Source organism: Capra hircus, chromosome 20 (assembly GCF_001704415.2).
Source record: "Capra hircus breed San Clemente chromosome 20, ASM170441v1, whole genome shotgun sequence".
Classification (NCBI taxonomy): Eukaryota; Metazoa; Chordata; class Mammalia; order Artiodactyla; family Bovidae; genus Capra; species Capra hircus.
Genome location: NC_030827.1, coordinates 30,041,807 through 30,055,711, shown reverse-complemented (window position 1 = coordinate 30,055,711; position 13,905 = coordinate 30,041,807). Strand labels below are relative to the sequence as shown.

At 39.9% G+C, this 13,905-nt stretch overlaps 1 protein-coding gene across 1 annotated transcript; it reads left to right on the top strand.

Moving 5' to 3' along the window:
- Positions 248 to 8,769, top strand: MRPS30 (mitochondrial ribosomal protein S30). Its single transcript, XM_018065760.1, has 5 exons — positions 248 to 883; positions 2,471 to 2,616; positions 3,931 to 4,036; positions 5,715 to 5,891; positions 8,263 to 8,769. Exons 1-5 carry the CDS (start codon positions 295 to 297, stop codon positions 8,550 to 8,552), a joined length of 1,308 nt encoding a protein of 435 aa, XP_017921249.1. The 5' UTR covers positions 248 to 294; the 3' UTR covers positions 8,553 to 8,769.

Sequence of the window (13,905 nt, the reverse complement as noted above, 5' to 3'; positions counted from 1 at the left end):
CTGTTTCTAAACAGGCAGCATACCCTATTTAAAAGTTTCACTCCTCCCCGCCACATCTCGGAAAACCTATCGGTGCACGAGTTCTTCCTTTCAACAACAAACTCCTAGGTTCACGAAAAAAGCCAAGCTGTACAAGCTCTATGATTGGCTAAGAAGTGAATGACGTAAGGTTTCTCAAGCCCAATAAGAATCGTCCGCCCCAAACCGGCTCAGATTCCACCTTCTGATTGGTCCTTACGGCAAGAAGGCAGGGACAATTGCTAAAGTTGACCTCTGGGACTGAACCGGGAAAAGATGGCGGCGGCCAGGTCGTGGAGGTTTGTGCTCCGAGGTCCAGGGCTGTCATTGCACACAGCGGCCGAGGCCGCCGTCACGGCTCCAGAAGTGACCGGATCAGATGTCAAGGCGGCCCCAGTCGCGCGCTACCCGCCGATCGTGGCCTCCCTAACTGCGGACAGCAAGGCAGCACGACAGCGGCGAGTGGAGCGATGGCACGCCACGGTGCATGCGGCCAAGTCGGTGGACGAGAAGCTGCGAATTCTTACCAAGATGCAGTTCATGAAATACGTGGTTTACCCGCAGACCTTCGCCCTGAACGCTGACCGCTGGTACCAGAACTTCACCAAGACCGTGTTCCTCTCGGGGCTACCGCCGCTGCCTGCCCAGCCAGATCGGGAGCCCGCGCAGGTTCTGGACCTCGCTGCTCTGCGCGCCGCCGCCTGTGACTGCCTCCTGCAGGAGCACTTCTTTCTGCGGCGTAAGAAGCGTGCTCCCATCTACCAGGAACGCTCCACCGTCGCCTCACCCTTCTTGGACCAACTGGTAGCTTCCCTCACCGGCTTGCTCAGCGCTTACAATCCCGTCCTGGCTGCCGCCGCCCTCGGTGAGCCTCGGGCCGCCTTTCGGGGCGGAGGAGGTGGGGGATAGTATGGGACCGTGGGTGCGTGCTTGCTTGCTTGTTAAGTCGCTTCAGTAGTGTCCGACTCTTTGCTGTCTCGTGGCCTGTAGTTCACCAGGCTCCTCTGTCATGGAATTTTTCAGGCAAGAATACTGGAGTGGGTTGCCGTACCCTGCTCCAGGGGATCTTCCCCTCCCAGGGATGGAGCCGGCTCTCCTGTCTTCTGTATTGGCAGGCGGGTTCTTTACCACTAGCGCCACCTGGGAAGCCTGGGAAGGCCTCTCTTTGGGCCAGATTTGCCCCATCTTCATTTCTTTCTGCTTGGTCAGTTCTTTCCCAGTCCTTTCGCTCCTAGCTAGGAGCCGCGTCCGGAGACTGGGTTGCCGGGTCTGTACTTCCACATACTAACTGTACTGTTTCGGGAAGATCCAGCCAAATGGAAGAGTAGTGTTGGTTAAAAGAAGGGGCTTCTAGAGAGCGGGACAGACCTGGGGTTGCCTTTTCACTCTTCCACCAAGTTACTGACCTTTTGGCGTTTTATAAACCGATTTTGGCCTCGTTTTCCCTCATTTTCAAGGTGAGAATACGATAATAGTACCACTTTGTCATAGAACTGTTAAGATTAAAGATGATATTGATTAAAATACCTAACGTATATTCAGCACTTCCTGTATGCCTGACCTTGTTCTGTATTTTATATGTGCCAAATTTAATCCTTACAATAACTTTACAGTAGGTAGCACTGTTTTCGTAAAAACCAAACAAACCCAAAGCACAGAGTCATAAAGTTCATTTAGTCAAAGAACCTATTGCTGGTAGAATTGGAGGACAGGCTTGAAACCCATTCATTTTGGGTTTCCAATAAACAGTCGGCAACTTCTGTTTTACTGTTAAAAGCAGGCTTGAAAAATAATTAATGGATAGTATTTTAAAGATCAGTGTTTCTGAGGCATTCGTGATTTTGTATCTGCCACCCCTGTAGGGATCTTAATAAATATTAAGTTAATGTTACTATAACTGTAGGTGTATGTTCAACTGAGTCTTGTAGTGTGCTTGTTACTTCCCTGCCAGTTGGTAATGAAGTGGTCTCCAGGGAACCATCACAGACTTTTCCTCATGATTGATGGCCTGGGAAAGTTGACTTAATCTGCTCAAGACCTAGGTTCCTCTTGTATGTAATGAAGATGATGGCAACTATACATACCTTTGAGAATTATTGTGAAGATTGAATTAGTAATTCATGAGACAGCTGTGACTCTTACTAAACTTTTTATATCTGGTGAGTGAGATTGCTGTTGCTCTTATTTTGTGTTTATTAACTGAGAAACCTCTTTGGTCACAACACTTAGTGTACTGTGGCACAGGTAGAGAATGACAGTTTAAGCATTATCTTTATGTTGTGATCGTTTAAGTTATCACATAATTCAAACTTTAACTTACACCGAAGAGTAATTCTTGGTGTATTTTCAATTAGCACAGTTCTTGAATTCTGTATTGCTGAGCCTGGTATTCTGAGAATAACTAGATTTATTCAGATTATCAGATAAAAATGTTTTGAATATCTTTTGATAGATTGTAACCGCCCAGTTCACTTCTACTGGTTGCGAGGTGAAGAAATTATTCCTAGTGGTCATCGGAAAGGTCGAGTTGATGCTGTGCGATACCAGATAAACGATAAACCACACAACCAGATTCGAATATCCAGACAACTCCCTGAGGTAAGGATGTATTGCTTATGTGTCTGTTGACAGTTGAAGAGGAAGTATCAGCATGCTGGATCAGTGGTCCCTAACTTTTTTGACACCAGGGACTGGATTTTCTGGGATACAGTGTTCCCTTGGACTTGGGGCAGGAGTTGGTAGGGAATGATTTCAGGATGATTCAAGTGTTATATTTATTTTGCACTTAATTTCTATTATTATTAAATTGTGACATATAATGAAATAATTATAGAACTCATCATAATGCAGAGTCAGTGGGAGCCCTGAGTTTGTTTGCCATAACTAGACAGTCCCATCTAGAGGTGATAGGAGACCGTGACACCAAAAGTATGTTGCTTTTGTCCAATCTGTAATTTCGTTTTGCCTACTGTCACTGCAGAAAACCCTGCTTCACAAAGATCGGATGTAGGAAATGGAAGTAGGCTTTGCAGTGCTTTTGTGGCAGTTTGACAATCCGCCTTGACTAAACATATGGAGATTTGAAGTTGTCTCAAACATACTTTTAAGACCACTGTCATTTGTGATCTCAAGCAGTACTGTGAGCCACGGGGAGCAGCTGTAAATACAGACAAGGCTTTGCTCACCTGCTGCGCACCTCTTGCTTTACAGCCCGGTTCCTGACAGGCCGTGGACCAGTACCTGTCCGTAGCCCAGGAATCGGGGACCCCTGTGCTAGGTAATGGGTTAGGAAGGATAAAAAGCTTTGGGTAGAGCCCTTTCCTTCCAAGTGTATTTGGAGTACATCTCATCTGAAATGCTTTTTCAGCTTTTTAACTGTATATTCTGCAGAGGTCAGATAATCATTTTAAGTGAGATTAAGACATCAGTTTTTAGGACCATACAAATCTTTTCATTTTCTTAATATAAAAATACTGATGATAGTTTATGATTATAATTTATAGTGAACTATCCTATCTCATTGTAAATCACATTTTTACAGCTAGAAGTATTCATTTTACAGGTATCCAGTTCTTTTGGAGAAAGCAAGTGTATTCTGAGTATTATCTATTTGTCCATGTGAGAGGTTGGCACATTTCTTCTGCAAAGGTCCAAATAGTAAATATTTTAGGCTTTAGGGGCCATAAGTTTCTTTTGCATTCTCAGTTCTTATCATGTAAAAATAGTCCTGTACCATATGTAAATGAATTTACATGACTGTTCCAGTAAACTTTATTTGGAAAAACAGCTGGCTAGATTTGGCCCATCATTAGATGATAGAGTTTAATCATTTAAAATTTTTAACTATTAAGAATGTGAGTAAAATATATGCTAGTGTTGCTGTGAATTTACTTATGACTTTTTTTCTTTAAGTTTGTGCCACTGGATTATTCTGTACCTGTAGAAATCCCTGTTAAGAATTGTAAGCCAGACAAACTCCCATTATTCAAACGGCAATATGAAAATGCCATCTTTATCGGTAAGTTTCTCTTTTAATAAATGTGTTCAAAGTGTCCTGTGCAAATTTGCATAATTAATTTTTGATGACCAAGAAGTTCAGCCTGTCCATGAGCAATGTAACTCATCTCAGGTTGCAACATACATGAAAATTGAAAGAAAGTATTCTTTCAACTTACCATTTAAAATTTTATGTTTCTACTGAATTACAGTATTTAAGGTTAAAAAAGTTATAGTTTCTGATTTAATTTTACTCTGCATGAAAGTCGCTAGGTCCATGCAAATGACACATTTCTTTTCCTCTTTATGACTAATATTCCGTTGGGCACGCACATGCGCACATACACACATACATGTATACACACACACACACCACATTTTCTCTATCCATTCTTTTGTTGAAGGATATTTAGGTTGCTTGCATATCCTGGCTTTTGTACGTAGTGCTGCTATGAACATTGGGATGCATGTATCTTTTCGAATTCTGGTTTTCTCTAGATATGTGCCAAGGAGTGGGACTGCTGGGTCACATGGTATTTCTGTTTTTAATTTTTTAAGGAATCTCCATGCTGTTCTCCATAGTGAATATATAGATTTACATTCCCACCAACAGTGTAGGGAAGTTCCCCTTTCACCACAGCTTCAGCATTTGTTGTGTATTTTTGATGGTGGTCATTTAGACTGATATGAAGTGGTACCTCATGGTAGTTTTCTTTTGCGCTTCTCTAATAATTAGTGATGCTGAGCATCTTTTCATGTGACTTTTGGCCATCTATATGCCTATGTTGGAGAAATGTCTATTTAGGTCTTCTGTCCATGTTTTGATTGGGTTATTTGTTTTTTTGTTATTGAGCTGCATGAGCTAATTGTTTATTTTGGAGATTAATCCCTTTAGTGCCATTGAACTGTACAGTTAAATATGGTTAAAATAGTATGTTTTAATGTGACTTTTACCATAATTTAAAAAACATAAAAAATAGTTATACATGTTATGCTTTGTTACTTTGTTATTTATATGGAAAAGTGTGTTTTTTTCAAAAATGGAAAAGTATAGAGCTGAATTTGAGGTAGTGATTGACTTTTTTCAACAAAAGCCTCCCATTTGTGTAACACACTATGATAACCATCAGGAATATAAAAATTAATCTCTGCCCTCATGCAGCTTATACTTTGGCTATTTTTTCTCTGTTTATTAATTCCTAGCTGATTGAAAAACATTTTTAAGAAAGCAGCTGTATGCTGGTCCTCCAGAACTGTTTTATCAGTCCTCTATCAATCACTGTGGTGGTCTTGGAGAGTGAATTATGGGGAACTTTTGGTTGAAAACACTTTCCACTAAAATCAAGAATGTCAGCATTATAAAGGAAGTTTTTAAAGTTATGAAATGTTTGCATCCTTTGGTGAATATGACCAGGAGGATGACAGAGTTCCCAATGATGACCAAGGAGTTTGAGAAAACTGACATAATAGGGAATTATAAATTTTACATATATTCTTTGGACTGATGATAGCTGGCAGATTGTACTTTCAGGTGAAATTTTTTATAAACAATAAGTAAACCAAGCTTTCCATTTGTGTATTTTGAGTGCTGATCACGTAATGAGTAGAGGAGATATGTGCGTTTGAAGTAAATACTGAGGACGTGTTTCTAGATTCCTTACTTGTGCATTTTATCTGAAATGTTTTTATTTTGCTCTCAGGCACAAGGACAGCAGATCCACTCTGTTATGGACATACCCAGTTTCATCTGCTACCTGACAAATTAAAAAGGGAACGGCTTTTGAAACAAAACTGTGCTGATCAGATAGAAGTCATCTTTAGAGCTAATGCTATTGCAAGCCTTTTTGCTTGGACTGGAGCACAGGCTATGTATCAAGGTAAAACTAGTTTGATGGCATCAATGTTATTGGAAAACCTTTTAAGAATTTAGCAGGTCAAATTATTTTCTTTAGGATAAAACGTAGGTAGAACTGAACATTTTGAAAACTTGCATTGGCACACAATGCAATTGTTTTAAAATCCATAATTAAATATTTTACATTTGTAGTTGGTTAGTGACAATTTGGTAGTTACTGTCATCTTTTACTCTGACCATTTTTGTGTGAATGCATTTTTTTTCTGATGATATTCTCAAATATTTCAAAGACGAGCTAACTGAATCAACTCTAGATGATAACAGTTTTCTGAAACTAGAAAATGAACTGCTTTCATGGATTAAATTTTAGATAAAATCACAGTTATCATGTATAATTTCTTTGAGGACCATATCTAGGGTATAGATTGGGAGACAGTTCATTCAGTTAATGGCTTATGGTTTTTGCATACCAGGCACTGTTGGCTTTGGAGATACAGTGTTGAATGAGAGAGATCCTGCTTTCCTGGAGCTCACATTATAGTAGGGATAGTAAAAGATAGTAAACATGTAGTGTTTTTGAAAGTATTAATCACTTCAGTCATGTCCAACTCTATGTGACCCTATGGACTGTAGCCCACCAGGCTTCTCTGTCCATGGGAATTCTCCAGGCAATAATAGTGGAAGTGGATAGCCATTCCCTCCTTCAAGGAATCTTCTGACTAGTGGTGATGCTCTGAAGAGAACATACTAGATGAAAGGGAGACTATGCATAGGGTGCAGGTATAAATGAGGCATGGGGCAGAAGCACTTTAGACTTCTAGAGTTAATTCAGGGGAGGTCTCTAAAGATTTTCATTTGAACAGAGACCTGAGGATGAGGAGCCATCTTTGCATAAACTTGTGGGAAGGACACTTCCAGGCAAAGGGCATGACAGGTAGCTCTGAGGTCGGAACACACTTGAAGTGTTTAAGGAATAGCATGAAGGCTGATGAAGAAAGGGAGTGGAAGAATGAAGATAGGGAGCTGGAGTGAGATAGAGGGAGCTGGAGGCATGTCACAGAGGACTTTCAGAGCCCATTGTGAACCACTTGACTTTTGTTACAAAACCAGAAGTAATAGAATGCATACCTAGGTTGCTGCTGCTGCTGCTAAGTTGCTTCAGTCGTGTCCGACTCTGTGCGACCCCATAGATGGCAGCCCACCAGGCTCCCCCATCCCTGGGATTCTCCAGGCAAGAACACTGGAGTGGGTTGCCATTTCCGCCAATGCATGAAAGTGAAAAGTGAAAGTGAAGTCGCTCAGTCGTGTCTGACTCTTAGCGACCCCATGGACTGCAGCTTACCAGGCTCCTCCGTCCATGGGATTTTCCAGGCAAGAGTACTGGAGTGGGGTGCCATTGCTACTCCTATATAAACATCCAGGAGGAGTTTTAACAGTGATTTAATTATTGCCAGATTCACCTTTATTTCCTTTGTATATGTATTTTTAACCTCATACTCACCATTGTTGACTTATGTCTTTATAATAGAACTAAATAGATAAGAATAGGAATACAAGTAAACAATCAAAAAAATTAAGAGGAAACTTTATTGAAGATGTTAGAATGGCATAGTTTATTCATAAAAAATAAAGTACTTTTTATATTATAATTCTGTATTTTAACAATACTGTTTATTGGCTGTATTCATTAAAGTTGATTTAAAATATATATGTGGCAAAATTTACAACTTACTGCGTACCCCTTGAATTTAAAAGTATGAAAGCCAGTCAGCCTGGACCAAGAAACAGCCAGAAAATTTGAATAATAAAGATATTCAGATATCCTGGAACCTTATGATAACATAAAATACACTAGGCAAAATGAAAACAACTCATAAAACCGATTTTGAATTACAAATTAAGACATAGAATTCATCTGATAACTACCTGGTTTAAGTTCTTAGAAAGTCAAGGGTTTTTCTGAGGGCTTTTTTTTTTTTGTAGATGTGGTGAAATAAATGTCTGTAATGGTTATTGGATGGTAGATGCTGCTGGTATAAGGGAAATTTGAACATATTTAGGGTTGGTGAATAATGATGTGGAGACATCTGCATAAATGGAGCTCACTTCTCTTCTTAGGTGAAATGAGTTAAGGTTGAAATCTGATGAAGTCCAAAGTTGTCGAAAAAGTGTATCATGAACTTTGTGGATCCTAGAAGGAAGGAAATAGTTCTTGATGCAGAAATGGAATATAGAATTAGGATGGAGAAGATAGTGAAAACATTGAGATCTTTAGAAATTTGGTAGGTAAAATATCCAGATTATAGGAGGTATTTTATATCCTCTAGTGTGTGTGTTTTGTTTTGATAAAATATATTCTATATATAAGTTTCAGCATAACTTTTCTTCTACAGGATTCTGGAGTGAAGCAGACGTTACTCGACCTTTTGTCTCTCAGGCTGTGATCACAGATGGAAAATACTTCTCCTTTTTCTGTTACCAGTTAAACACTTTAGCACTGACTGCGCAAGCTGATCAAAACAACCCTCGTAAAAATATATGTTGGGGGACACAAAGTAAGCCTCTTTATGAAACAATCGAAGATAATGATGTCAAAGGTTTTAATGATGACGTTTTACTTCAGTTAGTTCACTTTCTACTAAATAGACCAGAAGAAGACAAAGCACAGCTGTTGGTAAATTAAGAAAAAACATTTGCTTTGGGACTTTGGGAATACTTAAATTTCACTGAAGGAACAATAAAAGGAATTTTGGTAATGAGACTTCTGTCAAATATTAAATACATGGATTTGGAGACAAATGTTTCTTGACTTTAACCTGTGATTAGACCTTTCATTTTGCTCAAAGTACTAAGAGATTTAATTTTAGATACCATATGTTGATTAAAAATAATTTCATTCATATGTGACTAACTGATGAGACTAATTGAATAATCTTCAATACTTGGTGTTATTTGTTTCTGTGTGTAAGCGCGTATCACTTACTGCATACCACTCACTGCATGACAGGCCAGTAATCTGAGAGATAAGGAGTTGGGATAAGGAAAAATGACATTATTTGGAAAGCCAGCAAGCTGAGAAGATGGCAAACTAATGTCCTAAAGGATTATTTTAATTTGAGGTAGAATTTTAGCTTTTATGCTAGGGAAGCAGGAGGGAAGCAGGGTGCCTGATCAGATTGCGGACCTTATTCTGATTGGATGGTAATAAGATAATCAGGTGGTATTTTGGGAGTCAACATTATCAACCTGATTCCAACCTGGCTGGGGTCTCAGAATATTAACTATAACCCTCAAGGAGGAACTTGTTTTATGACTATGTTTTATTTTGTCTTCAGTTCAGTTCAGTTGCTCAGTGTGTCTGACTCTTTACGACCCCATAAACTGCAGCACACCAGGCCTCCCTGTCCATCACCAACTGCTGGAGTCTACCCAAACTCATATCCATGGAGTCGGTGATGCCATCCAACCATCTCATCCTCTGTCGTCCCCTTCTCCTCCTGCCCTCAATCTTTCCCAGCATCAGGGTCTTTTCAAATGAGGCAGCTCTTTGCAGCATCAGGTGGCCTAAGTATTGAAGTTTCACCTCCAACATCAGTCCTTCCAGTGAACACCCAGGACTGATCTCCTTTAGGATGGACTGGTTGGATCTCCTTGCAGTCCAAGGGACTCCCAAGAGTCTTCTCCAACACCACAGTTCAAAAGCATCAATTCTTCGGACTCAGCTTTCTTAATCGTCCAACTCTCACATCCATACATGACTACTGGAAAAACCATAGCCTTGACTAGATGGACCTTTGTTGACAAAGTAATATCTCTGCTTTTTAATATGCTGTCTAGGTGTGTCATAACTTTCCTTACAAGGAGTAAGCATCTTTTAATTTCATGGCTGCAGTCACCATCTGCAGTGATTTTGAAGCCCCAAAAAATAAAGTCTGACACTGTTTCCACTGTTCCCCCATCTATTTCCCATGAAGTGATGGGACCGGATGCCATGATCCTCGTTTTCTGAATGTTGAGCTTTAAGCCAACTTTTTCACTCTCCTCTTTCCCTTTCATCAAGAGGCTCTTCAGTTCTTCACTTTCTGCCATAAGGGTGGTGTCATCTGCATATCTGAGACTACTGATATTTCTCCTTGCAATCTTGATTCCAGCTTGTGTTTCTTCCAGCCCAGTATTTCTCATGATGTACTCTGCATATAAGTTAAATAAGCAGGGTGATAATATACAGCCTTGTCATACTCCTTACAACTAGAAAGAAACAGGATTAGGATTTGAACCAAGGTGGTCTGACTCCAGGGTCTGTGGTAGATATTCTCCAGTAATACACTATAGATCTAGTCAGTGCTACAGTGGTATATCAGTGGTATAAATTCAGATAAAGGAAATGTTAATTCTGACTCGCATGGACCCTAGGAACTTTCCTTGGAGCAAGTAGCATTTGATTTGGTTCTTGATAGATGGCATTTTCCAAAAACAGGAAGAAGAGTAAGTAGATAGATCTGTGAATGAAGGTGAAAAGTTCAAGATTTACCTGGGAATTTGGTGTTTACTTGGTTTACCCCAAATTGGGTGTTTTCTAAAAGCATTTCCCAAAAAATGTTGTTTACTAAGAAACAAAATCTAATTGGTATCATATTTGCATATAACACAACATTAGAGAACAATGTAGCATTGTTTAGACTTCTGGGGGAAACATTTCATCAGAAGAAATCTAGACTAGTCTAGATAAATATGTCATGCCTGCTAAGTTGCTTCAGCCATGTCTGACTCTGCAGCCCCATGGACTGTAGCCTGCCAGGCTCCTCTGTCCATGGGATTTACCAGGCAAGAATACTGGAGTGGGTTGCCATTTCCTTCTCCAAAGCATCTTCCTAAACCAGGGATCGAACCTGAGCCTCTTACTTCCCTGTGTTGGCAGGCAGGTTCTTTACCACTAGTGCCACCTGGGAATTCCAAATATATAGATAGGTTCAGTTCAGTTCAGTTCAGTCGCTCAGTCATGTCCGACTCTGTGACCCCATGAATTGCAGCACGCCAGGCCTCCCTGTCCATCACCAGCTCCTGGAGTTCACTCAGACTCACGTCCATAGAGTCAGTGATGCCATCCAGCCATCTCATCCTCTGTCGTCCCCTTCTTCTCCTGCCCCCAATTCCTCCCAGCATCGGAGTCTTTTCCAGTGAGTCAACTCTTCACATGAGTTGGCCAAAGTACCAGAGCTTCAGCTTTAGCATCATTCCTTCCAAAGAAATCCCAGGGCTGATCTCCTTCAGAATGGACTAGTTGGCTCTCCTTGCAGTCCAGGGACTCTCAAGTCTTCTCCAACACCACAGTTCAAAAGCAGTTCAATTCTTTGGCACTCAGCCTTCTTCACAGTCCAACTCTCACATCCATACATGACCACTAGAAAAACCATAGCCTTGACTAGACTGACTTTTGTTGGCAAAGTAATGTCTCTGCTTTTGAATATGCTGTCTAGGTTGGTCATAACTTTTCTACCAAGGAGTAAGCGTCTTTTAATTTCATGGCTGCAGTCACTATCTGCAGTGATTTTGGAGCCCAGAAAAATAAAGTCTGACACTGTTTCCACTGTTTCCCCATCTATTTCCCATGAAGTGATGGGACCGGATGCCATGATATTCGTTTTCTGAATGTTGAGCTTAGGACAGTTGAAAAAATGTCAGAACATCCCAGTCTCTTACAAATTTATTAAAAATGTGGTTGATTAGCATGTGATTTAATAGAGGAACCAGTGAATGGAGAATTCAAAATGAATAAATGTAATGAGTATACAAAGTCATACTAGGCAAAAGTAAGAATAAAGCAGAGTGAGCACCTATAATTTCAAACAATGCAAGGCAACAAAAAATCTAGTATTAAAATATCATTTTGTATTACAGATTGTAATCAGTGTGTGAAATCTTACTTAAACTAAATCTTAGTCTTAAGAAGTTGAAGTAACTAAAAATGAGGAATGATTAGTAAAGTTGACAATAAAATTTTGAATCTTACAAACAAAATAGATCTTTTAAAATGTGATAGAACATGGATACAAAATTGTTTAGTAGACCACAGAAAGTGTCAGAAATTCTTAAAAACAGGAATCATACAGTTCATGAACTCTGCATCACAATATGTACACAAATTGCTAATATAGTTTTAAATTGGAGACATATAATCATTTGAAAGTAAAAGTATATACATAAATGGTTATTCCTTACACCAAATATTCAATATAAAATTCTCTTAGAGCTATATTACTGTCTAAAGATAAAAGCTAGTTATCTTACCTTTTCATTTTTGTCAGATGATCTGGACTATGGTAGCTTTCCTGTGCTTTGTACAAGAAAGCATTGTATTAGTGTAAGTAACACTTTAGACTGAAATGCAAATCCTGCCTATAAAAGCTAGTTGGATATAGCCAAAGTTATTTTGAATACATTTACTGTTAGGAATGCATGAAGGTATGTTTAAGAGAATCAATGAATAAACAAAACCCACCTTATTTTTGCAGTTGTCAACTTCAGTTCAGTTCAGTTCAGTTCAGTCACTCAGTCGTGTCCAACTCTTTGTGACCCAATGAATCGCAGCATGCCAGGCCTCCCTGTCCATCACCAACTCCCGGAGTTCACTCAGACTCATGTCCATCTAGTCAGTGATGCCATCCAGCCATCTCATCCTCTGTCGTCCCCTTCTCCTGCCCCCAATCCCTCCCAGCATCAGAGTCTTTTCCAATGAGTCAACTCTTCGCATGAGGTGGCCAAAGTATTGGAGTTTCAGCTTCAGCATCATTCCGTCCAAAGAAATCCCAGGGCTGATCTCCTTCAGAATGGACTGGTTGGATCTCCTTGCAGTCCAAGGGACTCTCAAGAGTCTTCTCCAACACCACAGTTCAAAAGCATCAATTCTTCAGCACTCAGCTTTCTTCACAGTCCAACTCTCACATCCATACATGACCACTGGAAAAACCATAGCCTTGACTAGATGGACCTTTGTTGGCAAAGTAATGTCTCTGCTTTTGAATATGCTATCTAGGTTGGTCATAACTTTTCTTCCAAAGAGTAAGTGTCTTTTAATTTCATGGCTGCAGTCACTATCTGCAGTGATTTTGGAGCCCCCCAAAATAAAGTCTGACACTGTTTCCACTGTTTCCCCATCTATTTCCCATGAAGTGATGGGACCAGATGCCATGCTCTTCATTTTCTGAATGTTGAGCTTTAAGCCAACTTTTTCACTCTCCTCTTTCACTTTCATCAAGAGGCTCTTCAGTTCTTCACTTTCTGCCATAAGGGTGGTGTCATCTGCATATCTGAGACTACTGATATTTCTCCTTGCAATCTTGATTCCAGCTTGTGTTTCTTCTAGCCCAGTATTTCTCATGATGTACTCTGCATATAAGTTAAATAAGCAGAGTGACAATATGCAGCCTTGATGTACTCCTTTTCCTATTTGGAACCAGTCTGTTGTTCCGTGTCCAGTTCTAACTGTTGCTTCCTGACCTGCATATAGGTTTCTCAAGAGGCAGGTCAGGTGGTCTGGTATTCCCATCTCTTTCAGAATTTTCCACAGTTTTTTGTGATGCACACAGTCAAAGGCTTTGGCATAGTCAATAAAGCAGAAATAGATGTTTTTCTGGAACTCTCTTGCTTTTTTCATGATATAGACTAATATACAGCAGTAGTTACCATCCAAATAAGCTTTTCTCTTCATTAACTGGAGAAGGAAATGGCAACCCACTCCTGTATTCTTGCCTGGAGAATCCCATGAACAGAGGAGTCTGGCAGACTACAGTCCATGGGGTCACAAGAGTCAGACAGGATTTAGCGACTAAAGCATTTCGTTAACTATAGCTTATGAGACTATATAACTTTAAAAGTATTCTCATAATTTGCCTGCTTTAAAAAAAATGTTCTGGACATCATCTTTAGTACAAAATGAACCTCCATTTCTTGATCACATTTCTTTATCCCCCCCCCTTTATGTAAAACACCAGCTTCTGTTTCAGATCTTTATTACATTTTGTGTTACTGTCATCCTA